This window comes from Oncorhynchus masou, chromosome 31 (genome assembly GCF_036934945.1).
Source record: "Oncorhynchus masou masou isolate Uvic2021 chromosome 31, UVic_Omas_1.1, whole genome shotgun sequence".
NCBI classification, from domain to species: Eukaryota; Metazoa; Chordata; class Actinopteri; order Salmoniformes; family Salmonidae; genus Oncorhynchus; species Oncorhynchus masou.
In genome coordinates this window covers 99,603,429-99,631,379 of record NC_088242.1, presented here as the reverse complement: position 1 = coordinate 99,631,379, position 27,951 = coordinate 99,603,429, and the positions used below count along the sequence as shown (strand labels likewise).

The following is a 27,951-nucleotide window of genomic DNA, read 5'->3' as shown; positions in this document are numbered from 1 at the left end:
CTTCTTAAAAAGTATTGACTCAGGGGTGTGAATACTTATGTAAATGAGATATTTCTGCATTTAATTTGCAATAATTTTTTCAAAAATCTCTAAAAACACGTTTTCGCTTTGTTAAAGAATTTTGTTCTTAACTGACTTGCCTCGTTAAATAAAGGAGAAATAAAAACACATATATACGTTGGATATTGTGATATTATTATATAAATAATCCATTTTAAATTCAGGCTGTAACACAACAACGTGTGGAAAAGGTCACGGGATCTGAATACGTTTTGAAGGTACTGTATGTGTAGTATGGGGGGGGTTTGAGAGCACGTCACTAGACACTATGATGTTATCCACAGTCACACTGCACACGGTCATGGAAGCTTGGTATATATGTATTTAAATTATAACATATGTCAACTCTTACTGCGAAATGCACTTTGTTGAGGTAATACCTCCACGATAAAGTAAAACATGACATTTTCTCCCATCTTATTTTTTGTTTTAATCATCAGTAAGCATCACACAACAGCTCTCGCCTAATTCTTTGCGCCCCCCCCCCCTCTCCCCAATAAAAACAACATCAAATAGCAAATCAGATCTAAATCTGTGGCATATGGTATATAGCAGATCAGAGTTTGGTTCCGTTTGGGACAGGATATCACACTGTGATTACAGGGGCTGGTATCATCCCAGTTGAATGTAAAACCCGTGAAACAGGGTCAGACTACAACTCTCTTAACGTTGGGGGTGTTTTAGTCCATAATCATCTTCTGTATCTCAGAGATTACAGAAATAAATGTCCAATCCCCCCCCCCTAAAAAAAATCATAATTGAGACTCCTGCTCCCATTTACCTCTAACCTAAACCATGCAATTTATGTTACAATTACTCATACCATTGACTGTATATAATAATCTGACAACAGCAATATTGCATGACATTACAACAGTGTTTTCCCTCCCGTGTCTAGCCTAGCGTATGATTGGTTTAGTGTAGCAGGAGATAATCACAAGTTAGAGGAGCAACATTTAACAACCGATCTTAGCATGAAGCGTCTTCTCCCTAACCAAGAAAACACCCACCCGTTAAACAAAACCTCAGTTGGTTTTGTTTAACGGATATAATTCATAGTTATGGTTGAAAACGTGTTATAACCTAAACTTTAAAAAAAAACGTTTATTTTGTTCTTAAAAATTCTTATCTCCCTAACCAATAGTTTTGTTGAAGAAGTAACACAAGCATTATTTTAAGACCAAACTTTGCATAAATCATCTCTTCCTCACCAATTGTTGCTGCTTCGAGGCAGAAACATCAACTGTTTATTTTGTTCCGAGTGGTTGATATGTCAAGAGTGACACACACACACACACACACCACACACACACACACACACACACACACACACACACACACACACACACACACACACACACACACACACACACACACACACACACACACACACACACACGCCAGGAAACCCTCCACAGAGAAACCACAGGCAGACACTCCAAGAGGGAAGCTACCAACACGACTGATTGCAGTGCGATTTTAGGTTCTTGACACTTTTAGTTATTTTTATATTTTTAAATATATATATATTTAGTACTATACAGTACCATGTAATTTCTACTATACAGTTTATCAACCCAGATCACTAGGAATGGAAAGTGTTACAGAATATCTCATTTGGAAAGAATAGCTTCAGAGGACCGTGGTGTCCTGAGATGACCCCAGAGGTCAGTCACCCTCACCGGATGATCCCAGAGGTCAGTCACCCTCACCTGATGACCCCAGAGGTCAGTCACCCTCACCTGATGATCCCAGAGGTCAGTCACCCTCACCCGATGAACCCAGAGGTCAGTCACCCTCACCGGATGATCCCAGAGGTCAGTCACCCTCACTGGATGATCCCAGAGGTCAGTCACCCTCACCGGATGATCCCAGAGGTCAGTCACCCTCACCGGATGATCCCAGAGGTCAGTCACCCTCACTGGATGATCCCAGAGGTCAGTCACCCTCACTTGATGATCCCAGAGGTCAGTCACCCTCACCGGATGATCCCAGAGGTCAGTCACCCTCACTTGATGATCCCAGAGGTCAGTCACCCTCACCGGATGACCCCAGAGGTCAGTCCCCCTCACCGGATGACCCCAGAGGTCAGTCACCCTCACTTGATGAACCCAGAGGTCAGTCACCCTCACTTGATGACCCCAGAGGTCAGTCACCCTCACTTGATGAACCCAGAGGTCAGTCACCCTCACCGGATGATCCCAGAGGTCAGTCACCCTCACCCGATGAACCCAGAGGTCAGTCACCCTCACTTGATGAACCCAGAGGTCAGTCACCCTCGCTTGATGAACCCAGAGGTCAGTCACCCTCGCTTGATGAACCCAGAGGTCAGTCACCCTCACTTGATGTACCCAGAGGTCAGTCACCCTCACCCGATGAACCCAGAGGTCAGTCACCCTCACTTGATGATCCCAGAGGTCAGTCACCCTCACTTGATGATCCCAGAGGTCAGTCACCCTCACTTGATGATCCCAGAGGTCAGTCACCCTCACTTGATGAACCCAGAGGTCAGTCACCCTCACCGGATGACCCCAGAGGTCAGTCCCCCTCACCGGATGACCCCAGAGGTCAGTCACCCTCACCTGATGATCCCAGAGGTCAGTCCCCCTCACCGGATGACCCCAGAGGTCAGTCACCCTCACCCGATGACCCCAGAGGTCAGTCACCCTCACCGGATGACCCCAGAGGTCAGTCCCCCTCACCGGATGACCCCAGAGGTCAGTCACCCTCACCTGATGATCCCAGAGGTCAGTCCCCCTCACCGGATGACCCCAGAGGTCAGTCCCCCTCACCCGATGACCCCAGAGGTCAGTCACCCTCACTTGATGATCCCAGAGGTCAGTCCCCCTCACCTGTTTAGTGAAGGGTCTCCTAGGGCTGTATGTATGTATCAATACTCTCAAAGTAGGAGCTGATCCATCTAAAAGGCAAAACAGACCCTGGATCAGTTCCTACTCTGAGAGTCTTGATAGAAACAGACCCTGGATCAGCTCCTACTCTGAGAGTCTTGAGAGAAACAGACCCTGGATCAGCTCCTACTCTGAGAGTCTTGATAGAAACAGACCCTGGATCAGCTCCTACTCTGAGAGTCTTGAGAGAAACAGACCCTGGATCAGCTCCTACTCTGAGAGTCTTGAGAGAAACAGACCCTGGATCAGCTCCTACTCTGAGAGTCTTGATAGAAACAGACCCTGGATCAGCTCCTACTCTGAGAGTCTTGAGAGAAACAGACCCTGGATCAGCTCCTACTCTGAGAGTCTTGATAGAAACAGACCCTGGATCAGCTCCTACTCTGAGAGTCTTGAGAGAAACAGACCCTGGATCAGCTCCTACTCTTGACAGCAGACAGTCTTGTAGGTTGGAACGGGGTGGAACGGGGTGGAACGGAGTGGAACATGGTGGAACGGGGTGGAACGGGGTGGGACGGGGTGGGACGGAGTGGAACGGGGTGGAACGGGGTGGAACGGAGTGGAACATGGTGGAACGGGGTGGAACGGGGTGGGACGGAGTGGAACGGGGTGGAACATGGTGGAACGGGGTGGAACGGGGTGGAACGGGGGGGAACGGAGTGGAACGGGGTGGAACGGGGTAGAACGGGGTAGAACGGGGTAGAACGGGGTGAACCGGGGATGGAACGGGGTGAACCGGGGTAGAACGGGGTGAACCGGGGTGAACCGGGGTGGAACGGGGTGAACCGGGGTGCCGGGGTGGAACATGGTGGAACGGGGTGAACCGGGGTGGAACGGGGTGGAACGGGGTAGAACGGGGTGAACCGGGGTGGAACGGGGTGAAACGGGGTGCCGGGGTGCCTTTAGGAGTACAGCCTCTGCCTTACAGGTCCCTCTCACCCTGAGACATGAATAACGTTCTTCGTGTGGACTAGTGCCGTGGTGAATGTGAAATGACAGTGAGCCAAACGCTTCCTTCAAACTACAGTACGGATGTTTTTTTTGTTATTCCAGAATGGATCTCCTCCACAAGCCTCTTATTGTCCCAGTCAGCCCCCCCCCCCGCCGGGTCCAATTCACCTATCATCCTCTCAGCAGGAAACTGTATTTGACTAAGGCTCAGACATGTACAGTGCAGTGCTTCGGAAGCCGTGCATATACAGTAAAACATGGGTCGTGTCCCCAAATGGGACCCGGTTTTTCTATATAGTGCACTACTGTTGACCTGGACCCTTTGTCTAAAGTAGTGCACTACGTAGGGAATAGGGTACCATTGCATCGTGTTCGGTGCCATCACCTCTCCACGGTATGTGTTTCTTATGGTTTTTATACAATAGTTTAATCCTTCCTTTTATGCCCGTTAAATCTTCAACTCAATTTTCATGTCCCGCAGGAATCCTTGCTTAAACCCACTGAAGCCAATTTGGTGAGCTCCTTTACACTGACAGCAGTACTGTCTCTGTCTCCAGACCTCAAATCCAACTCTGGCTCCGCTCATTCCTAAATCACTCTCTCTTCTCTTCTGTATAGCACAGGTAATTAAGAGCCAGCGCTCAGACTCAGCGTCTCGCTCCCTCTCTCTCCATATCTCTCTCGCTCCCTCTCTATATCTCTCTCCCTCTCTCTCTCTCTCCCTCTCTCTCTCGCTCCCTCTCTCTCCATATCTCTCTCGCTCCCTCTCTATATCTCTCTCTCGCTCCCTCTCTCTCCATATCTCTCTCGCTCCCTCTATATCTCTCTCCCTCTCTCTCTCGCTCCCTCTCTCTCTTGCTCCCTCTCTCTCCATATCTCTCTCCCTCTCTCTCTCACTCCCTCTCTCTCCCTCTCTCGCTCGCTCCCTCTCTCTCTCTCGCTCCCTCTCTCCATATCTCTCTCCCTCTCTCTCTCGCTCCCTCTCTCTCTCGCTCCCTCTCTCCATATCTCTCTCCCTCTCTCTCTCGCTCCCTCTCTCGCTCCCTCTCTCCATATCTCTCTCCCTCTCTCTCCATATCTCTCTCCCTCTCTCTCCATATCTCTCTCCCTCTCTCTCCATATCTCTCTCCCTCTCTCTCTCGCTCCCTCTCTCCATATCTCTCTCCCTCTCTCTCGCTCCCTCTCTCTCTCCATATCTCTCTCAATCTCTCTCGCTCCCTCTCTCTCCATATCTCTCTCCCTCTCTCTTGCTCCCTCTCTCTCCATATGTCTCTCTCTCTCTCGCTCCCTCTCTCTCCATATCCCTCTCCCTCTCTCTCTCACTCCCTCTCTCTATATATCTCTCTCTCAATCTCTCTCCTTCTCTCTTTCCCCGCTGCTATCTCTCTATACCCCCCCCACCCCCCTCTCCTCTGTCCATTCCTCTGTAATTATATCTAAACAATGTGTTCTCAACCTCACTGCCACAGCAGCGTTTTCTGGAACGGGACTCAGAGAGAGATATAACAAACAGAATGACTCCCTACTTTTTTAAAAACACTTCGTCCATTTTGTCTGGCAAGGATTATGATGTGGATATATAAATGCACTACTCTCTGAATAATTTTTTTAGGCCAAGTTGTATTACATTTCTTTGCTTTCTGAATACAAAGATTTCAGTTTTAATCTATGGATTAGTTGGGACTGCAAATGTTTCTAGTTCAGATTACAGTTTTTTTTTCTCACAAAGACAGAGACTTATTTTCTATTGAGTCAACTTAGTAGAAGTAATATAGGTCAGGTTTGCTCTGTGTACCAGGTGGAGAGTTACTACAGAAGGATGCTGTGTGTGTGTGTGTTTGAGTTACTGTATTACATTCATTAGAATGTGGTGTTGACTTTCTACTAGTGTCCTGTCTAGGGGTGTAGACTAGTGTCCTTTCTAGGGGTATAGACTAGTGTCCTGTCTAGGGGTGTAGACTAGTGTCCTGTCTAGGGGTGTAGACTAGTGTCCTGTCTAGGGGTGTAGACTAGTGTCCTGTCTAGGGGTGTAGACTAGTGTCCTGTCTGTGTAGACTAGTGTCCAGTCTAGGGGTGTAGACTAGTGTCCTGTCTAGGGGTGTAGACTAGTGTCCTGTCTAGGGGTGTAGACTAGTGTCCTGTCTAGGGGTGTAGACTAGTGTCCTGTCTAGGGGTGTAGACTAGTGTCCTGTCTAGGGGTGTAGACTAGTGTCATGTCTAGGGGTGTAGACTAGTGTCCTGTCTAGGGGTGTAGACTAGTGTCCTGTCTAGGGGTGTAGACTAGTGTCCTGTCTAGAGGTGTAGACTAGTGTCATGTCTAGGGGTGTAGACTAGAGTGTCCTGTCTAGGGGTGTAGACTAGTGTCCTGTCTAGGGGTGTAGACTAGTGTCCTGTCTAGGGGTGTAGACTAGAGTGTCCTGTCTAGGGGTGTAGACTAGTGTCCTGTCTAGGGGTGTAGACTAGTGTCATGTCTAGGACAAATCCTTATTTTCAATGACGGCCTGGGAACAGTGGGTTAACTGCCTGTTCAGGGGCAGAACAACAGATTTGTTCCTTGTCATATCGGGGGGTTTGAACTTGCAACCTTCCGGTTACTAGTCCAACGCTCTAACCACTAGGCTACCCTGTTCCCAAGAAGGCAAAGGTAACTGAACTAAACGACTACCGCCCCGTAGCACTCACTTCTGTCATCATGAAGTGCTTTGAGAGACTAGTCAAGGATCATATCACCTCCACCCTACTCCACCCTAGACCCACTTCAGTTTGCTTACCTCCCCAACAGGTCCACAGATGATGCAATCGCCATCACACTGCACACGGCCCTAACCCATCTGAACAAGAAGAATACCTATATAAGAATGCTGTTCAATGACTACAGCTCAGCCTTCAACACCATAGTGCCCTCCAAACTCATCCTTAAGCTCGGGGCCCTGGTTCTCAACCCCGCCCTCCAAACCTTCCTGAAATGATTCACCCACACACCTTTCACCTCAGGAGGCTGAATAAATGTGTCTTGTCCCCTAAAACCCTCACAAACTTTTAAAGATGCACAATTGAGAGCATCCTGTCGGGCTGTATCACCGCCTGGTTCGACAATTTCACTTCTCGCAACCGCAGGGTTCTCCAGAGGCAGGTGTGGTCAGCCCAACTCATCACCGGGGGCACACTGCTTGCCATCCAGGACATCTACAACACCTGTGGTCACAGGAAGGCCAGAAGATCATCAAAATGGACGGAGGGGAGGGAGAGTCGTGTCGGGGAAGGAGTGAGGGTGTTGTCAGGGAAGGAGGGAGGGGGGATGGAAGTAGAGAGAGATGGAGGGTGTTGTCGGGAGAGGGGGAGAGGGATGGAAGTAGAGAGAGATGGAGGGTGGTGTCGGGGAGAGGGATGGAAATAGAGAGAGATGGAGGGTGGTGTCGGGGAGAGGGGGAGAGGGATGGAAGTAGAGAGAGATGGAGGGTGGTGTCGAGGAGAGGGAGGAGAGGGATGGAAGTAGAGAGATGGAGGGGGGAGAGGGATGGAAGTAGAGAGAGATGGAGGGGGGAGAGGGATGGAAGTAGAGAGAGATGGAGGGGGGAGAGGGATGGAAGTAGAGAGATGGAGGGTGGTGTCGAGGAGAGGGAGGAGAGGGATGGAAGTAGAGAGATGGAGGGGGAGAGGGATGGAAGTAGAGAGAGATGGAGGGGGGAGAGGGATGGAAGTAGAGAGAGATGGAGGGGGAGAGGGATGGAAGTAGAGAGAGATGGAGGTGAGAGAGAATGGAAGTAGAGAGCGATGGAGGGGGAGAGGGATGGAAGTAGAGAGAGATGGAGGGGGAGAGGATGGAGGGGGAGAGGGATGGAAGTAGAGAGAGATGGAGGGGGAGAGGGATGGAAGTAGAGAGAGATGGAGGGGGAGAGGGATGGAAGTAGAGAGAGATGGAGGGGGAGAGGGATGGAAGTAGAGAGAGATGGAGGGGGAGAGGGATGGAAGTAGAGAGAGATGGAGGGGGAGAGGGATGGAAGTAGAGAGAGATGGAGGTGAGAGAGGGATGGAAGTAGAGAGCGATGGAGGGGGGAGAGGGATGGAAGTAGAGAGAGATGGAGGGGGAGAGGGATGGAAGTAGAGAGAGGGATGGAAGTAGAGAGAGATGGAGGGGGAGAGGGATGGAAGTAGAGAGAGATGGAGGGGGAGAGGGATGGAAGTAGAGAGAGATGGAGGGGGGAGAGGGATGGAGGTAGAGAGAGATGGAGGGGGAGAGGGATGGAAGTAGAGAGAGATGGAGGGGGGAGAGGGATGGAAGTAGAGAGAGATGGAGGGGGGAGAGGGATGGAAGTAGAGAGAGATGGAGGGGGGAGAGGGATGGAAGTAGAGAGCGATGGAGGGGGGAGAGGGATGTTTTTTTGGTTTTGTTGGAGTTCTGGAGGTCAGAAGGTTGTTACATTAACAATTCACAATGAAACTCTCCCTCCCTGACCTCCCTCCCTCCCTCCCTCCCTCCCTCCCTCCCTCCCTCGCTTCTTCACACTTCCGCAAGGAACTCTTCATGTCATGTTTAACATTTCAAGAAACAACGTTGGATTGCGCAGCACACAGACATGTGACCTGTTTTATAATATTGCAACACTTTCACTGTGTTTTGTGGTGTTTTATTTAAGCTCAACACAACACGACCTTAATTAATTTGTTCAGCTGACTCCGTATAAGCTCCATTGATAACATCAATTAGATTGTAATGAAAACAGATGAAAAGCAGGAACGGGAAAAAAAGCCAATTGAATTTCTGAACACTCATCAAAGCTTTTAATTTGCAAATCTCATGTCTGTTTGGGTACTTAGAAGTACACAGTCAAGTGATTCAATCTCAAGTCCTGAGTCTCAAATGGCCAAGTCCTTCACGGAGTGGAGCAGACAACTAGAAATCTAATTTTGAGTGTTACTACTTATCCTGGCTGGAACATGTGGCTGGATGAATCCTTGGATTAGTGAACACTTTACAAGTTGTCTTCGTTTGGCTTGATTTTCCTCTCCTGGCAGAGATAAGGCATTGTAACATAGAGTTTACATCTTCAGTCTCAATGACAACACATCACAGCAAACTCCAGATTAGAGGCTGAAGTGTTGCAATTATGTATGTCAATCTGACGGTGTTGGTGATTAGTGTCTCTCGCTATCAAGCTCTTTCTTTTTCTCTCTCTCTCCTCTCTCTCTCCTTTCTCTCTCTTTCTTTCTCTCTACTCTCTCTCGCTCTCTCTCTCTCTCTCCTTTCTCTCTCTCTCTCTCTCTCTCTCTCTCTCTCTCATTTCCCTCTCTCTCTCTCTCTCTCTCCCTTCCTCTCTCTCTCTCTCTCTCTCTCTCTCTCTTCCTCCCTCCCTCCCTCCCTCCCTCTCCTTTCTCTCTCTCTCCTTTCTCTTTCTCTCCTTTCTCACTCTCTCCACTTTCTCTCTTGCCTTCCTCTCTCTCTCGCCTTTCTCTCTTGCTCTCCTTTCTCTCTCGCTCTCCTTTCTCTCTCGCTCTCTCCTTTCTCTCTCTTTCTTGCTCTTTGTCTTTCTCTCTCTTTCCCCTTCCTCTCTCTCTCCTTTCTATCTCTCTCTTTTTTTCTCTCTCTCTCTCTTTCTCTCTCTTTCTCTCTCCTCTCTCTCTCTCCCTTCCTCTCTCTCCCTTCCTCTCTCTCTCTCTCTCTCTCTCTCTCTCCCTCCCTCTCATTTCTCTCTCTCTCTCTCCCTCCCTCTCCTTTCTCTCTCCCTCCCTCTCCTTTCTCTCTCTCTCTCTCCTTTCTCACTCTCTCTCCTTTCTCTCTCTCTCCTTTCTCTCTTGCTCTCCTTTCTCTCTTGCTCTCCTTCCTCTCTCGCTCTCTCCTTTCTCTCTCTTTCTTGCTCTTTGTCTTTCTCTCTCTTTCCCCCCTCCTCTCTCTCTCCTTTCTATCTCTCTCTCTTTCTCTCTCTCTCTCTTTCTTTCTCTCTCTTTCTCTCTCCCCTCTCTCTTTCTCTCTCTCCTCTCTCTCCTTTCCCTCTCTCTCTCCTTTCTCTCTCTCTCTCTTTTCTCTCTCTCTCTCTCTCTCTCCCTCTCTCTCTCTCTCTCTCTCTCCTTTCTCTCTCTCTCTCTCTCTTGCCTTTCTCTCTCTCTCTCTCTCGCTCTCTCTCCTTTCTCTCTCCCTCTCTCTCTCTCTCCTCTCTCTCTCCTTTCTATCTCTCTCTCTCTACTTTCTCTTTCCCCCTCCTCTCTCTCTCTCTCCTTTCTATCTCTCTCTTTCTCTCTTTCTCTCTCTCTCTCTCTCCTTTCTCTCTCCTCTCTCTCTCCTTTCTCTCTCCTCTCTCTCTCCCTTTCCCTCTCTCCTTTCTCCTTTCTCCTCTCCTTTCTCTCTCCTTTCTCTCTCCTTTCTCTCTCCTTTCTCTCTCTCTCTCCTCTCTCTCCTTTCTCTCTCTCTCTCCTCTCTCCTTTCTCTCTCTCCTCTCTCTCTCCTTTCTTTCTCTCTCTCCTTTCTCTCTCTCTCCTCTCTCTCTCCTTTCTTTCTCTCTCTCTCTCCTTTCTCTCTCTCTCTCCTTTCTATCTCTCTCTCTCTCTCTCCTTTCTCTCCCTCTCTCTCTCTCTCCTTTCTCTCCCTCTCTCTCTCACCTTTCTCTCTCTCCCTCTCAATTCAATTCAATTCAATTCAAGGGGCTTTATTGGCATGGGAAACGTGTTAACATTGCCAAAGCAAGTAAGGTATATAATATATAAAGTGAAATAAACAATACAAATTAACAGTAGACATCACACATACAGAAGTTTCAAAACAATAAAGACATTACAAATGTCGTATTATATATATATATATATACAGTGTTTTTACAATGTGCAAAAGGTAAAGGACACAAGATAAAATAAATAAGCATAGATATGGGTTGTATTTACAATGGTGCGTGTTCTTCACTGGTTGCCCTTTTCTCGTGGCAACAGGTCACAAATCTTGCTGCTCTGATGGCACACTGTGGAATTTCACCCAGTAGATATGGGAGTTTTTCAAAATTGGATTTGTTTTCAAATTCTTTGTGGATCTGTGTAATCTGAGGGAAATAAGTCTCTCTAATATGGTCATACATTGGGCAGGAGGTTAGGAAGTGCAGCTCAGTTTCCACCTCATTTTGTGGGCAGTGAGCACATAGCCTGTCTTCTCTTGAGAGCCATGTCTGCCTACGGCGGCCTTTCTCAATAGCAAGGCTATGCTCACTGAGTCTGTACATAGTCAGTACATAGTCAAAGCTTTCCTTAAGTTTGGGTCAGTCACAGTGGTCAGGTATTCTGCCGCTGTGTACTCTCTGTGTAGGGCCAAATAGCATTCTAGTTTGCACTGTTTTTTTATTAATTCTTTCCAATGTGTCAAGTAATTATCTTTTTGTTTTCTCATGATTTGGTTGGGTCTAATTGTGCTGCTGTCCTGGGGCTCTGTAGGGTGTGTTTGTGAACAGAGCCCCAGGACCAGCTTGCTTAGGGAACTCTTCTCCAGGTTCATCTCTCTGTAGGTGATGGCTTTGTTGTGGAAGGTTTGGGAATCGCTTCCTTTTAGGTGGTCATAGAATTTAACAGCTCTTTTCTGGATTTTGATAATTAGTGGGTATCGGCCTAATTCTGCTCTGCATGCATTATTTGGTATTCTATGTTGTACACGGAGGATATTTTTGCAGAATTCTGCGTGCAGAGTCTCAATTTGGTGTTTGTCCCATTTTGTGAAGTCTTGGTTGGTGAGCGGACCCCAGACCTCACAACCATAAAGGGCAATGGGCTCTATGACTGATTCAAGTATTTTTAGCCAAATCCTAATTGGTATGTTGAGATTTTTGTTCCTTTTGATGGCATAGAATGCCCTTCTTGCCTTGTCTCTCAGATCGTTCACAGCTTTGTGGAAGTTACCTTTGGCGCTGATGTTTAGGCCAAGGTATGTATAGTTTTTTGTGTGCTCTAGGGCAACAGTGTCTAGATGGAATTTGTATTTGTGGTCCTGGTGACTGGACCTTTTTTGGAACACCATTATTTTGGTCTTACTGAGATTTACTGTCAGGGCCCAGGTCTCTCCTCTCTCTCTCTCTCTCTCTCTCTCTCTCTCTCTCTCTCTCTCTCTCTCTCTCTCTCTCCTTTCTCTCTCTCTCTCCTTTCTCTCTCTCTCTCCTTTCCTTTCTCTCTCTCTCTCCTCTCTCTCTCCTTTCTCTCTCTCTCTCTCTCTCTCTCTCGCCTTTCTCTCTCTCCCTCTCTCTCTCTCCTTTCTCTCTCTCCTTTCTCTCTCTCTCTCTCCTCTCTCCTTTCTCTCTCTCTCTCTCTCTCTCTCTCTCTCCTTTCTCTCTCTCTCCTTTCTCTCTCTCTCTCCTTTCTCTCTCTCTCCTTTCTCTCTCCATTCTCTTTCTCTCTCTCTCTCTCTCCTTTCTCTTTCTCTATCTAACTAAGACCTATAGAACACACACATATTCTGTATGTAGATTATAATCACAGTTTTCTTTGTACATGATAACTAATAGACTCAGTTTTATTTTGTCTTGGTCAGCTGTATTTGATTATATCATATTTAATAGTTCATTTTCTTACTGTTGGTGTGATTTTCCCATTAGGGAGTCCCAAATAGCACCCTATTCCCTTCATGGTGTACTACTATGGGCCCTGGTCAAATATAGTGCACTATACAGGGAATGGGGTGCCATTTGGAACACTGTTACAGTGGGTACAGGTATTCACACTGCTTGGATTTCTTCACATTTTATTGTGTAACAGAGCTGGATTTGTTTTGTCAGTGATCCATACAAAATACTCTGTATTGTCAAAGTGGAAGAAAAATTATAGATTTTTTAAAAAATAAATTAATTAAAGAATTAACACAAATATATTTTAATTAGATCAGTATTCACCCCCTGTGTAAGGGCACAAGGCGAGACCCAAATGCAGACACAGGAGGCAGATGGTTGAGCTCTGATATTTATTATAGCAAAAAGCAGGTTGGGTCCAGGTTGAGAGTTCATAAACCAGGTCAGAGTCCAAACAGTACCAGGCGATAGGCAGGCTCGAGGTCAGAGGCAGGCAGAGTGGTTCATGCAGGCGGGCTCAGAGTCAGGACAGGCAAGGGTCAAAACGCAGGAGGGCGAGAAAAGAGAGACTGGAAAAAGCAGGAGCTGAGACACAAAAACACTGGTTGACTTGGCAAACAAGACTAACTGTCACAGAGAGACAGGAAACACAGGGATAAATACACCGGGGATAATAAGAGACACCTGGAGGGAGGTGGAGACCAGTAGAGTGACAGGTGAAACACATCAGGACTGAGTTAGGAACAAACAACCACTTAGCCGGGCCCCTTCAGGTTCAGGTTGAAACCAATAGGCAGGAGGTATGGAGAATGGTTTCGGAGACTGAGGGTTTGACAGAGGAACTGTAGAGGCAGGAGGTATGGAGAATGGTTTCGGAGACTGAGGGTTTGACAGAGGAACTGTAGAGGCAGGAGGTAGGGAGAATGGTTTCGGAGACTGAGGGTTTGACAGAGGAACTGTAGAGGCAGGAGGTTTGGAGAATGGTTTCGGAGACTGAGGGTTTGACAGAGGAACTGTAGAGGCAGGAGGTATGGAGAATGGTTTCGGAGACTGAGGGTTTGACAGAGGAACTGTAGAGGCAGGAGGTAGGGAGAATGTTTCGGAGACTGAGGGTTTGACAGAGGAACTGTAGAGGCAGGAGGTTTGGAGAATGGTTTCGGAGACTGAGGGTTTGACAGAGGAACTGTAGAGGCAGGAGGTATGGAGAATGGTTTCGGAGACTGAGGGTTTGACAGAGGAACTGTAGAGGCAGGAGGTATGGAGAATGGTTTCTGAGACTGAGGGTTTGACAGAGGAACTGTAGAGGCAGGAGGTAGGGAGAATGGTTTCTGAGACTGAGGGTTTGACAGAGGAACTGTAGAGGCAGGAGGTATGGAGAATGGTTTCGGAGACTGAGGGTTTGACAGAGGAACTGTAGAGGCAGGAGGTATGGAGAATGGTTTCTGAGACTGAGGGTTTGACAGAGGAACTGTAGAGGCAGGAGGTAGGGAGAATGGTTTCTGAGACTGAGGGTTTGACAGAGGAACTGTAGAGGCAGGAGGTATGGAGAATGGTTTCTGAGACTGAGGGTTTGACAGAGGAACTGTAGAGGCAGGAGGTATGGAGAATGGTTTCTGAGACTGAGGGTTTGACAGAGGAACTGTAGAGGCAGGAGGTATGGAGAATGGTTTCGGAGACTGAGGGTTTGACAGAGGAACTGTAGAGGCAGGAGGTAGGGAGAATGGTTTCGGAGACTGAGGGTTTGACAGAGGAACTGTAGAGGCAGGAGGTATGGAGAATGGTTTCGGAGACTGAGGGTTTGACAGAGGAACTGTAGAGGCAGGAGGTAAGGAGAATGGTTTCGGAGACTGAGGGTTTGACAGAGGAACTGTATAGGCAGGAGGTAGGGAGAATGGTTTTGGAGACTGAGGGTTTGACAGAGGAACTGTAGAGGCAGGAGGTATGGAGAATGGTTTCTGATACTTAGGGTTTGACAGAGGAACTGTAGAGGCAGGAGGTAAGGAGAATGGTTTCTGAGACTGAGGGTTTGACAGAGGAACTGTAGAGGCAGGAGGTAGGGAGAATGGTTTTGGAGACTGAGGGTTTGACAGAGGAACTGTAGAGGCAGGAGGTATGGAGAATGGTTTCGGATACTTAGGGTTTGACAGAGGAACTGTAGAGGCAGGAGGTAAGGAGAATGGTTTCTGAGACTGAGGGTTTGACAGAGGAACTGTAGAGGCAGGAGGTATGGAGAATGGTTTCGGATACTTAGGGTTTGACAGAGGAACTGTAGAGGCAGGAGGTAGGGAGAATGGTTTCGGAGACTGAGGGTTTGACAGAGGAACTGTAGAGGCAGGAGGTATGGAGAATGGTTTCGGAGACTGAGGGTTTGACAGAGGAACTATAGAGGCAGGAGGTATGGAGAATGGTTTCAGAGACTGAGGGTTTGACAGAGGAACTGTAGAGGCAGGAGGTATGGAGAATGGTTTCTGAGACTGAGGGTTTGACAGAGGAACTGTAGAGGCAGGAGGTATGGAGAATGGTTTCGGAGACTGAGGGTTTGACAGAGGAACTGTAGAGGCAGGAGGTATGGAGAATGGTTTCGGATACTTAGGGTTTGACAGAGGAACTGTAGAGGCAGGAGGTAAGGAGAATGGTTTCTGAGACTGAGGGTTTGACAGAGGAACTGTAGAGGCAGGAGGTATGGAGAATGGTTTCGGATACTTAGGGTTTGACAGAGGAACTGTAGAGGCAGGAGGTAGGGAGAATGGTTTCGGAGACTGAGGGTTTGACAGAGGAACTGTAGAGGCAGGAGGTATGGAGAATGGTTTCGGAGACTGAGGGTTTGACAGAGGAACTGTAGAGGCAGGAGGTATGGAGAATGGTTTCAGAGACTGAGGGTTTGACAGAGGAACTGTAGAGGCAGGAGGTATGGAGAATGGTTTCTGAGACTGAGGGTTTGACAGAGGAACTGTAGAGGCAGGAGGTATGGAGAATGGTTTCGGAGACTGAGGGTTTGACAGAGGAACTGTAGAGGCAGGAGGTATGGAGAATGGTTTCGGAGACTGAGGGTTTGACAGAGGAACTGTAGAGGCAGGAGGTATGGAGAATGGTTTCGGAGACTGAGGGTTTGACAGAGGAACTGTAGAGGCAGGAGGTATGGAGAATGGTTTCGGAGACTGAGGGTTTGACAGAGGAACTGTAGAGGCAGGAGGTATGGAGAATGGTTTCGGATACTGAGGGTTTGACAGAGGAACTGTAGAGGCAGGAGGTATGGAGAATGGTTTCGGATACTGAGGGTTTGACAGAGGAACTGTAGAGGCAGGAGGTATGGAGAATGGTTTCGGAGACTGAGGGTTTGACAGAGGAACTGTAGAGGCAGGAGGTATGGAGAATGGTTTCGGAGACTGAGGGTTTGACAGAGGAACTGTAGAGGCAGGAGGTATGGAGAATGGTTTCGGATACTGAGGGTTTGACAGAGGAACTGTAGAGGCAGGAGGTATGGAGAATGGTTTCGGATACTGAGGGTTTGACAGAGGAACTGTAGAGGCAGGAGGTATGGAGAATGGTTTCGGAGACTGAGGGTTTGACAGAGGAACTGTAGAGGCAGGAGGTAGGGAGAATGGTTTTGGAGACTGAGGGTTTGACAGAGGAACTGTAGAGGCAGGAGGTATGGAGAATGGTTTCGGAGACTGAGGGTTTGACAGAGGAACTGTAGAGGCAGGAGGTAGGGAGAATGGTTTCGGAGACTGAGGGTTTGACAGAGGAACTGTAGAGGCAGGAGGTATGGAGAATGGTTTCGAGACTGAGGGTTTGACAGAGGAACTGTAGAGGCAGGAGGTATGGAGAATGGTTTCGGAGACTGAGGGTTTGACAGAGGAACTGTAGAGGCAGGAGGTATGGAGAATGGTTTCGGATACTGAGGGTTTGACAGAGGAACTGTAGAGGCAGGAGGTATGGAGAATGGTTTCGGATACTGAGGGTTTGACAGAGGAACTGTAGAGGCAGGAGGTATGGAGAATGGTTTCGAGACTGAGGGTTTGACAGAGGAACTGTAGAGGCAGGAGGTAGGGAGAATGGTTTTGGAGACTGAGGGTTTGACAGAGGAACTGTAGAGGCAGGAGGTATGGAGAATGGTTTCGGAGACTGAGGGTTTGACAGAGGAACTGTAGAGGCAGGAGGTAGGGAGAATGGTTTCGGAGACTGAGGGTTTGACAGAGGAACTGTAGAGGCAGGAGGTATGGAGAATGGTTTCGAGACTGAGGGTTTGACAGAGGAACTGTAGAGGCAGGAGGTATGGAGAATGGTTTCGGAGACTGAGGGTTTGACAGAGGAACTTTAGAGGCAGGAGGTACGGAGTATGGTGTCGGAGACCGAGCGTTTGACAGAGGAACTGTAGAGGCAGGAGGTATGGAGAATGGTTTCTGAGACTGAGGGTTTGACAGAGGAACTGTAGAGGCAGGAGGTACAGAGGAGAATGGTTTTCGGAGACTGAGGGTTTGACAGAGGAACTGTAGAGGCAGGAGGTTTCGGATTTGGAGAATGGTTTTTCGGAGACTGAGGGTTTGACAGAGGAACTGTAGAGGCAGGAGGTATGGAGAATGGTTTCGGAGACTGAGGGTTTGACAGAGGAACTGTAGAGGCAGGAGGTATGGAGAATGGTTTCGGAGACTGAGGGTTTGACAGAGGAACTGTAGAGGCAGGAGGTATGGAGAATGGTTTCGGAGACTGAGGGTTTGACAGAGGAACTGTAGAGGCAGGAGGTATGGAGAATGGTTTCGGAGACTGAGGGTTTGACAGAGGAACTGTAGAGGCAGGAGGTATGGAGAATGGTTTCGGAGACTGAGGGTTTGACAGAGGAACTGTAGAGGCAGGAGGTATGGAGAATGGTTTCGGAGACTGAGGGTTTGACAGAGGAACTGTAGAGGCAGGAGGTATGGAGAATGGTTTCGGAGACTGAGGATTTGACAGAGGAACTGTAGAGGCAGGAGGTAGGGAGAATGGTTTCGGAGACTGAGGGTTTGACAGAGGAACTGTAGAGGCAGGAGGTATGGAGAATGGTTTCGGAGACTGAGGGTTTGACAGAGGAACTGTAGAGGCAGGAGGTAAGGAGAATGGTTTCAGAGACTGAGGGTTTGACAGAGGAACTGTAGAGGCAGGAGGTATGGAGAATGGTTTCGGAGACTGAGGGTTTGACAGAGGAACTGTAGAGGCAGGAGGTAAGGAGAATGGTTTCGGAGACTGAGGGTTTGACAGAGGAACTGTAGAGGCAGGAGGTAGGGAGAATGGTTTCGGAGACTGAGGGTTTGACAGAGGAACTGTAGAGGCAGGAGGTAGGGAGAATGGTTTCGGAGACTGAGGGTTTGACAGAGGAACTGTAGAGGCAGGAGGTAAGGAGAATGGTTTCGGAGACTGAGGGTTTGACAGAGGAACTGTAGAGGCAGGAGGTAGGGAGAATGGTTTCGGAGACTGAGGGTTTGACAGAGGAACTGTAGAGGCAGGAGGTATGGAGAATGGTTTCGGAGACTGAGGGTTTGACAGAGGAACTGTAGAGGCAGGAGGTAGGGAGAATGGTTTCGGAGACTGAGGGTTTGACAGAGGAACTGTAGAGGCAGGAGGTATGGAGAATGGTTTTGGAGACTGAGGGTTTGACAGAGGAACTGTAGAGGCAGGAGGTAGGGAGAATGGTTTCGGAGACTGAGGGTTTGACAGAGGAACTGTAGAGGCAGGAGGTAAGGAGAATGGTTTCGGAGACTGAGGGTTTGACAGAGGAACTGTAGAGGCAGGAGGTAGGGAGAATGGTTTCGGAGACTGAGGGTTTGACAGAGGAACTGTAGAGGCAGGAGGTATGGAGAATGGTTTCGGAGACTGAGGGTTTGACAGAGGAACTGTATAGGCAGGAGGTATGGAGAATGGTTTCGGAGACTGAGGGTTTGACAGAGGAACTGTATAGGCAGGAGGTATGGAGAATGGTTTTGGAGACTGAGGGTTTGACAGAGGAACTGTAGAGGCAGGAGGTAGGGAGAATGGTTTCGGAGACTGAGGGTTTGACAGAGGAACTGTAGAGGCAGGAGGTATGGAGAATGGTTTCGGAGACTGAGGGTTTGACAGAGGAACTGTAGAGGCAGGAGGTAAGGAGAATGGTTTCGGAGACTGAGGGTTTGACAGAGGAACTGTATAGGCAGGAGGTAGGGAGAATGGTTTCGGAGACTGAGGGTTTGACAGAGGAACTGTAGAGGCAGGAGGTATGGAGAATGGTTTCGGAGACTGAGGGTTTGACAGAGGAACTGTAGAGGCAGGAGGTAAGGAGAATGGTTTCGGAGACTGAGGGTTTGACAGAGGAACTGTAGAGGCAGGAGGTATGGAGAATGGTTTCGGAGACTGAGGGTTTGACAGAGGAACTGTAGAGGCAGGAGGTATGGAGAATGGTTTCGGAGACTGAGGGTTTGACAGAGGAACTGTAGAGGCAGGAGGTAAGGAGAATGGTTTCGGAGACTGAGGGTTTGACAGAGGAACTGTAGAGGCAGGAGGTATGGAGAATGGTTTCGGAGACTGAGGGTTTGACAGAGGAACTGTATAGGCAGGAGGTATGGAGAATGGTTTCGGAGACTGAGGGTTTGACAGAGGAACTGTATAGGCAGGAGGTATGGAGAATGGTTTCGGAGACTGAGGGTTTGACAGAGGAACTGTAGAGGCAGGAGGTATGGAGAATGGTTTCGGAGACTGAGGGTTTGACAGAGGAACTGTAGAGGCAGGAGGTAGGGAGAATGGTTTCGGAGACTGAGGGTTTGACAGAGGAACTGTAGAGGCAGGAGGTATGGAGAATGGTTTCGGAGACTGAGGGTTTGACAGAGGAACTGTAGAGGCAGGAGGTAAGGAGAATGGTTTCGGAGACTGAGGGTTTGACAGAGGAACTGTAGAGGCAGGAGGTAGGGAGAATGGTTTCGGAGACTGAGGGTTTGACAGAGGAACTGTAGAGGCAGGAGGTAGGGAGAATGGTTTCAGAGACTGAGGGTTTGACAGAGGAACTGTAGAGGCAGGAGGTATGGAGAATGGTTTTGGAGACTGAGGGTTTGACAGAGGAACTGTAGAGGCAGGAGGTATGGAGAATGGTTTCGGAGACGGAGGGTTTGACAGAGGAACTGTAGAGGCAGGAGGTAGGGAGAATGGTTTCAGAGACTGAGGGTTTGACAGAGGAACTGTAGAGGCAGGAGGTATGGAGAATGGTTTTGGAGACGGAGGGTTTGACAGAGGAACTGTAGAGGCAGGAGGTATGGAGAATGGTTTCGGAGACTGAGGGTTTGACAGAGGAACTGTAGAGGCAGGAGGTAGGGAGAATGGTTTCGGAGACTGAGGGTTTGACAGAGGAACTGTAGAGGCAGGAGGTATGGAGAATGGTTTCGGATACTTAGGGTTTGACAGAGGAACTGTAGAGGCAGGAGGTAGGGAGAATGGTTTCGGAGACTGAGGGTGTCAGGCTTCACATTTTTGGACCCTGGGCGGTAGGAAATGGTGAAATTGAATCTGGTAAATAACAAAGCCCACCGGGCCTGCCTGGAGTTAAGGCACTTGGCTGAACGGAGATATTCCACATTTTTATGGTCGGTCCAAACCAGGAATGGCTGTTCTGGCCCTTCCAGCCAGTGCCTCCACTCTTCCAACGCCATCTTGACTGCCAGGAGTTCTCGGTTGTCATAGTTCCTCTCTGCAGGATTGAGACGATAGACAGGAAGGCACAGGGATCAAGCTTCTGTTCCTCGTCAGATCACTGAGACAGGATGGCCCCCCCAACTCCAACATCATAAGCATCAAACCTCAACCACAAAATGACGGGACGTGTCTGGATGGATGAGGACGGGGGTGCTGTTGTGAACCGAAATGTTTTGTCGACCACAAGGACTTGTCTGACATGGAGAACGTGTTCTTGGGTAGAACGAGGGGGGGGGGGACAGGATGTCGTTAAGGTAGACGAACACAAAAGGGTTTAGCATGTCCCAGAGCACATCGTTTACCACGGCGGTGTTGGTGAGTCCAAACGGCACGACCTGGTACTGGGAAGACAGGATTTGCCCCAAACATAAGGCTTCTGCATTTAGGCCAAAATGTGGATTCCTTTGCCATGCTATTTTGCATTATTACTTTAGTGTCTTGTTGCAAACAGGAAGCATGTTCTGGAATGTTTCTATTCTGTACATTTACATTACATTTAAGTCATTTAGCAGACGCTCTTATCCAGAGCGACTTACAAGTTAATTTTTACCTTTATTTAACCAGACAAGTCAAGAACACATTCTTATTTTCAATGACGGCCTGGGAACAGTGGGTTAACTGCCTGTTCAGGGGCAGAACGACAGATTTGTACCTTGTCGGCTCGGGGGTTTGAACTCACAACCTTCCGGTTACTAGTCCAACGCTCTAACCACTAGGCTACCCCACTAGGCTACCTATTTGTATTCTTCTGTTTAAAAAATCACCAATGGCCTCATGGTGAAATCCCTGAGCAGTTTCCTTCCTGTCCTGCCGCTCAGTTCAGAAGGTTGACTGTATCTTTATTGTGTCTGGGTGGTTTTAATGCATCATCCACAGTATGTATAGTTATTAACTTGTCATTAACTACTCTTAAAGAGATATTCAATGTCTGATTTGTTATCAAAACCCATCTACCAATCAATACCCTTCGTTTATGAGGCTTTCGAAAAGCTCCCTGGTTTTTGTAGTTGAATCTGTTCTTGAAATTCAATACTTGACTGGAGGGACCTGACAGATGTAGGTATGGGGGACAGAGGAAGGGGTAGTCACTACAAATCATGTCAATCCCAGTTAATATACACAGAGTGAGTCCATGGAACTTATTATGGGATTTGTTAAGCCACATTTCACTCCTGAACTAATTTAGGCCTAAACAAAAGGGGGTGATTACAGTACTTATGCAACAGTTATAGTTTAGTTATCAAATGTTTATTAATTTGTAAAAATGTATAGAATCTTCTGTTCTCTTTGGCATTGTGGAGTATTTTGAGTATTTTATTGGGTATTTTGTGGGGTATTTTGTGTATTTTGTGGGGTATTTTGGGTATTTTGTGGGGTATTTTGGGTATTTTGTGGGGTATTTTGTGGGGTATTTTGGGTATTTTGTGGGGTATTTTGGATATTTTGTGGGGTATTTTGGGTATTTTGTGGGGTATTTTGGGTATTTTGTGGGGTATTTTGGGGGGTATTTTGGGTATTTTGGGGGGTATTCTGGGTATTTTGTGGGGTATTTTGTGGAGATCAATTACAAAAAACATCACAATTCAAATCTATTTCAATACCACTTTGTAAGAGGTGTATATGACTGTGTTGGTATCTGTGTGTTTTTAGGGGACTATCCCCCACCTCCTCCTCCTGCTGAAGACGGAGGCCTCTCGTCCTCCATCTCTTTCCCACCACCTCCACCCATGGACAGAGAATATCAGGTATGATCATTTTTATGAAATATATTTATACAGGTAAGTCTAGTAACCTGAAACAGCCAGGTACATTAACAGGTACATTACCTCTGTATTAAACAGCCAGGTACATTACCTCTGTATTAAACAGCCAGGTACATTACCTCTGTATTAAACAGCCAGGTACGTTAACAGGTACATTACCTCTGTATTAAACAGCCAGGTACATTACCTCTGTATTAAACAGCCAGGTACATTACCTCTGTATTAAACAGCCAGGTACATTACCTCTGTATTAAACAGCCAGGTACATTAAACTGGTACATTACCTCTGTATTAAACAGCCAGGTACATTAACAGGTACATTACCTCTGTATTAAACAGCCAGGTACATTACCTCTGTATTAAACAGCCAGGTACATTACCTCTGTATTAAACAGCCAGGTACATTAACAGGTACATTACCTCTGTATTAAACAGCCAGGTACATTACCTCTGTATTAAACAGCCAGGTACATTAACAGGTACATTACCTCTGTATTAAACAGCCAGGTACATTACCTCTGTATTAAACAGCCAGGTACATTAACTCTGTACTTCACTCTCCCTCCTATAGCCCCTCTCTGGAGCTGGTCCCCTCGTACTTCACATCTCATGTCCCCATGCATGTTACCCTTCTTCAGGGCCTGCTGTTACCCTTCAGGGCCTGCTGTTACCCTTCGTCAGGGCCTGCTGTTACCCTTCAAGGCCTGCTGTTACCCTTCAGGGCCTGCTGTTACCCTTCAAGGCCTGCTGTTACCCTTCAGGGCCTGCTGTTACCCTTCTTCAGGGCCTGCTGTTACCCTTCAGGGCCTGCTGTTACCCTTCTTCAGGGCCTGCCGTTACCCTTCTTCAGGGCCTGCTGTTACCCTTCTTCAGGGCCTGCTGTTACCCTTCTTCAGGGCCTGCCGTTACCCTTCTTCAGGGCCTGCTGTTACCCTTCTTCAGGGCCTGCTGTTACCCTTCTTCAGGGCCTGCTGGGCCTGCTTACCCTTCTGCTCCCTTCTTCAGGGCCTGCCGTTACCCTTCTTCAGGGCCTGCTGTTACCCTTCTTCAGGGCCTGCTGTTACCCTTCTTCAGGGCCTGCTGTTACCCTTCTTCAGGGCCTGCTGTTACCCTTCTTCAGGGCCTGCTGTTACCCTTCTTCAGGGCCTGCTGTTACCCTTCTTCAGGGCCTGCTGTTAGGGCCTGCTGTTACCCTTCAGGGCCTGCTGTTACCCTTCTTCAGGGCCTGCCGTTACCCTTCTTCAGGGCCTGCTGTTACCCTTCCTCAGGGCCTGCTGTTACCCTTCTTCAGGGCCTGCTGTTACCCTTCTTCAGGGCCTGCTGTTACCCTTCGTCAGGGCCTGCTGTTACCCTTCAAGGCCTGCTGTTACCCTTCAGGGCCTGCTGTTACCCTTCTTCAGGGCCTGCTGTTACCCTTCTTCAGGGCCTGCTGTTACCCTTCTTCAGGGCCTGCTGTTACCCTTCTTCAGGGCCTGCTGTTACCCTTCTTCAGGGCCTGCTGTTACCCTTCTTCAGGGCCTGCTGTTACCCTTCTTCAGGGCCTGCTGTTACCCTTTAGGGCTTGCCGTTACCCTTCTTCAGGGCCTGCCGTTACCCTTCTTCAGGGCCTGCTGTTACCCTTCTTCAGGGCCTGCTGTTACCCTTCTTCAGGGTCTGCTGTTACCCTTCTTCAGGGCCTGCTGTTACCCTTCTTCAGGGCCTGCTGTTACCCTTCTTCAGGGTCTGCTGTTACCCTTCAGGGCCTGCTGTTACCCTTCTTCAGGGCCTGCCGTTACCCTTCAGGGCCTGCTGTTACCCTTCTTCAGGGCCTGCCGTTACCCTTCTTCAGGGCCTGCTGTTACCCTTCTTCAGGGCCTGCTGTTACCCTTCAGGGCCTGCTGTTACCCTTCTTCAGGGCCTGCTGTTACCCTTTAGGGCTTGCCGTTACCCTTCTTCAGGGCCTGCCGTTACCCTTCTTCAGGGCCTGCTGTTACCCTTCTTCAGGGCCTGCTGTTACCCTTCTTCAGGGTCTGCTGTTACCCTTCTTCAGGGCCTGCTGTTACCCTTCTTCAGGGCCTGCTGTTACCCTTCTTCAGGGTCTGCTGTTACCCTTCAGGGCCTGCTGTTACCCTTCTTCAGGGCCTGCCGTTACCCTTCAGGGCCTGCTGTTACCCTTCTTCAGGGCCTGCCGTTACCCTTCTTCAGGGCCTGCTGTTACCCTTCTTCAGGGCCTGCTGTTACCCTTCTTCAGGGCCTGCTGTTACCCTTCAGGGCCTGCTGTTACCCTTCTTCAGGGCCTGCTGTTACCCTTCAGAGCCTGCCGTTACCTTTCTTCAGGGCCTGCTGCTCCCCTCTGACTGGTTGACTGACTGTGTGTGTTCCAAATTGCACCCTATTCCCTACTATAGTCCACGACTTTCGATCAGGGCCCCTATGTCTAAATAGGCAATAGAGTGCCATTTGGCGTGCATCCTTACACAGGGTTTGACCCCCTGAGGGGAAATCCTCGTAGCGTTTCTCACACCTTTGATAATCAGGTACTCGGTGCGAGTTCTTTTATTAGCCTGTCTATCTGTTTCATAGATCCTCTGACTGACAGTCAGTCAGTCAGTCAGTCAGTAATCCTTGCTACGCCAACAGTATATCACAGTCCGTTTTCTAGACTATATATACAAAAGTATGTGGACAACCATTTCAAAGATTTTACTGAGTAAAAGTTCATATAAGGATATCAGTCAATTGAAATGTATTAATCAGGCCCTAATCTATGGATTTCACATGACTGGGAATACAGATACACTGTATATACAAAAGTATGTGGACACCCCTTCAAATTAGTGGATTTGGTTATTTCATCCACACCGTTGTTACTGACAGGTGTATAAAATCGAGCACACTGCCATGCAATCTCCATAGACAAACATTGGCAGTATAATGTCCTTACTGAAGAGCTCAGTGTCTTTCACCGTAGCAACGTCATAGGATGCCACCTTTCCAACAAGTCAGTTCGTCAAATTTCTGCCCTGCAAGAGCTGCCCCCCGGTCAACTGTAAGTGCTGCTATTGTGAAGTGGAAACGTCCAGGAGCAACAATGTCTCATCCATGAAGTGGTAGGCCACACCATCTCATAGAACGGCACCGCTGAGTGTTGAAGCGCGCAGCGCTTAAAAATCGACTGAAGCCTTCCCAGAAGAGTGGAGGCTGTTATAGCAGCAATGTTCCAACATCTAGTGGAAAGCCTTCCCAGAAGAGTGGAGGCTGTTATAGCAGCAATGTTCCAACATCTAGTGGAAAGCCTTCCCAGAAGAGTGGAGGCTGTTATAGCAGCAATGTTCCAACATCTAGTGGAAAGCCTTCCCAGAAGAGTGGAGGCTGTTAGAGCAGCAATGTTCCTGCATCTAGTGGAAAGCCTTCCCAGAAGAGTGGAGGCTGTGATAGCAGCAATGTTCCAACATCTAGTGGAAAGCCTTCCCAGAAGAATGGAGGTTGTTATAGCAGCAATGTTCCAACATCCAGTGGAAAGCCTTCCCAGAAGAGTAGAGGGTGTTATAGCAGCAATGTTCAAACATCTAGTGGAAAGCCTTCCCAGAAGAGTGGAGGCTGTTATAGCAGCAATGTTCCAACATCTAGTGGAAAGCCTTCCCAGAAGAGTGGAGGCTGTTATAGCAGCAATGTTCCAACATCTAGTGAAAAGCCTTCCCAGAAGCGTAGAGGGTGTTATAGCAGCAATGTTCCAACATCTAGTGGAAAGCCTTCCCAGAAGAGTGGAGGCTGTTATAGCAGCAATGTTCCAACATCTAGTTGAAAGCCTTCCCAGAAGAGTAGAGGGTGTTATAGCAGCAATGTTCCAACATCTAGTGGAAAGCCTTCCCAGAAGAGTGGAGGCTGTTATAGCAGCAATGTTCCAACATCTAGTGGAAAGCCTTCCCAGAAGAGTGGGGGCTGTTAGAGCAGCAATGTTCCTGTATCTAGTGGAAAGCCTTCCCAGAAGAGTGGAGGCTGTGATAGCAGCAATGTTCCAACATCTAGTGGAAAGCCTTCCCAGAAGAATGGAGGTTGTTATAGCAGCAATGTTCCAACATCCAGTGGAAAGCCTTCCCAGAAGAGTAGAGGGTGTTATAGCAGCAATGTTCAAACATCTAGTGGAAAGCCTTCCCAGAAGAGTGGAGGCTGTTATAGCAGCAATGTTCCAACATCTAGTGGAAAGCCTTCCCAGAAGAGTGGAGGCTGTTATAGCAGCAATGTTCCAACATCTAGTGGAAAGCCTTCCCAGAAGAGTGGAGGCTGTTATAGCAGCAATGTTCCAACATCTATCGGAAAGCCTTCCAAGAAGAGTGGAGGCTGTTATAGCAGCAATGTTCCAACATCTAGTGGAAAGCCTTCCCAGAAGAGTGGAGGCTGTTATAGCAGCAATGTTCCAACATCTATCGGAAAGCCTTCCAAGAAGAGTGGAGGCTGTTATAGCAGCAATGTTCCAACATCTAGTGGAAAGCCTTCCCAGAAGAGTGGAGGCTGTTATAGCAGCAATGTTCCAACATGTAGTGGAAAGCCTTCCCAGAAGAGTGGGGGCTGTTATAGCAGCAATGTTCCAACACCTAGTGGAAAGCCTTCCCAGAAGAGTGGGGGCTGTTATAGCAGCAATGTTTCAACATCTAGTGGAAAGCCTTCCCAGAAGAGTGGGGGCTGTTATAGCAGCAATGTTCCAACATCTTGTGGAAAGCCTTCCCAGAAGAGTGGAGGCTGTTATAGCAGCAATGTTCCAACATCTAGTGGAATCCTTCCCTGAAGAGTGGAGGCTGTTATTAAAGCAAGGGGGGACCAACTCCATATTAATGCCCATGTTTTTGTAATGAGATGTGGGATTTAATTGATGGGTAATTGAACAGCTTGGTATTGAATGATGGGTATTGAATGATGGGTATTGAATGGCTTGGTATTGAATGATGGGTATTGAATGGCTTGGTATTGAATGGCTTGGTATTGAATGATGGGTATTGAATGATGGGTATTGAATGGCTTGGTATTGAATGGCTTGGTATTGAATGGCTTAGTATTGAATGGTTTGGTATTGAATGGCTTGGTATTGAGTGATAGGTATTGAATGATGGGTATTGAATGATGGGTATTGAATGGCTTGGTATTGAATGGCTTGGTATTGAATGGCTTGGTATTGAATGGCTTGGTATTGAATGGCTTGGTATTGAATGATGGGTATTGAATGGCTTGGTATTGAATGGCTTGGTATTGAATGGCTTAGTATTGAATGGTTTGGTATTGAATGGCTTGGTATTGAGTGATAGGTATTGAATGATGGGTATTGAATGATGGGTATTGAATGGCTTGGAATTGAATGATGGGTATTGAATGGCTTGGTATTGAATGGCTTGGTATTGAATGGCTTGGTATTGAATGATGGGTATTGAATGGCTTGGTATTGAATGGCTTGGTATTGAATGGCTTAGTATTGAATGGTTTGGTATTGAATGGCTTGGTATTGAGTGATAGGTATTGAATGATGGGTATTGAATGATGGGTATTGAATGGCTTGGAATTGAATGATGGGTATTGAATGATGGGTATTGAATGATGGGTATGGAATGATGGGTATGGAATGGCTTGGTATTGAATGGCTTGGTATTGAATGGCTTGGTACTGAATGGCTTGGTATTGAATGGCTTGGTATTGAATGGCTAGGTATTGAGTGATGGGTATTGAATGGCTTAGTATTGAATGGATTGGTATTGAATGGCTTAGTATTGAATGGCTTGGTATTGAGTGATGGGTATTGAATGTCTTGGTATTGAATGGCTAGATATTGAATGGCTTGGTATTGAATGGCTTGGTATTGAATGGCTTGGTATTGAGTGATAGGTATTGAATGATGGGAATGTAATGATGGGTATTGAATGGCTTGGTATTGAATGATGGGTATGGAATGATGGGTATTGAATGGCTTGGTATTGAATGATGGGTATTGAATGGCTTGGTATTGAATGGCTTGGTATTGAGTGATAGGTTTTGAATGATGGGTATTGAATGATGGGTATTGAATGCCTTGGTATTGAATGGCTT

General features: G+C 47.9%; 1 protein-coding gene across 7 annotated transcripts in view; it reads left to right on the top strand.

Moving 5' to 3' along the window:
* The window catches only part of lpp (LIM domain containing preferred translocation partner in lipoma), a 479,626-nt gene that overhangs the window by 146,422 nt on the left and 305,253 nt on the right, over positions 1-27,951 (top strand). For all 7 annotated transcript variants that reach the window (XM_064952655.1, XM_064952654.1, XM_064952659.1 and 4 more), the window contains one exon: positions 21,788-21,882. In XM_064952655.1, the coding sequence (XP_064808727.1) occupies positions 21,788-21,882 (95 nt within the window). The remainder of the gene's footprint in view (positions 1-21,787; positions 21,883-27,951) is intronic.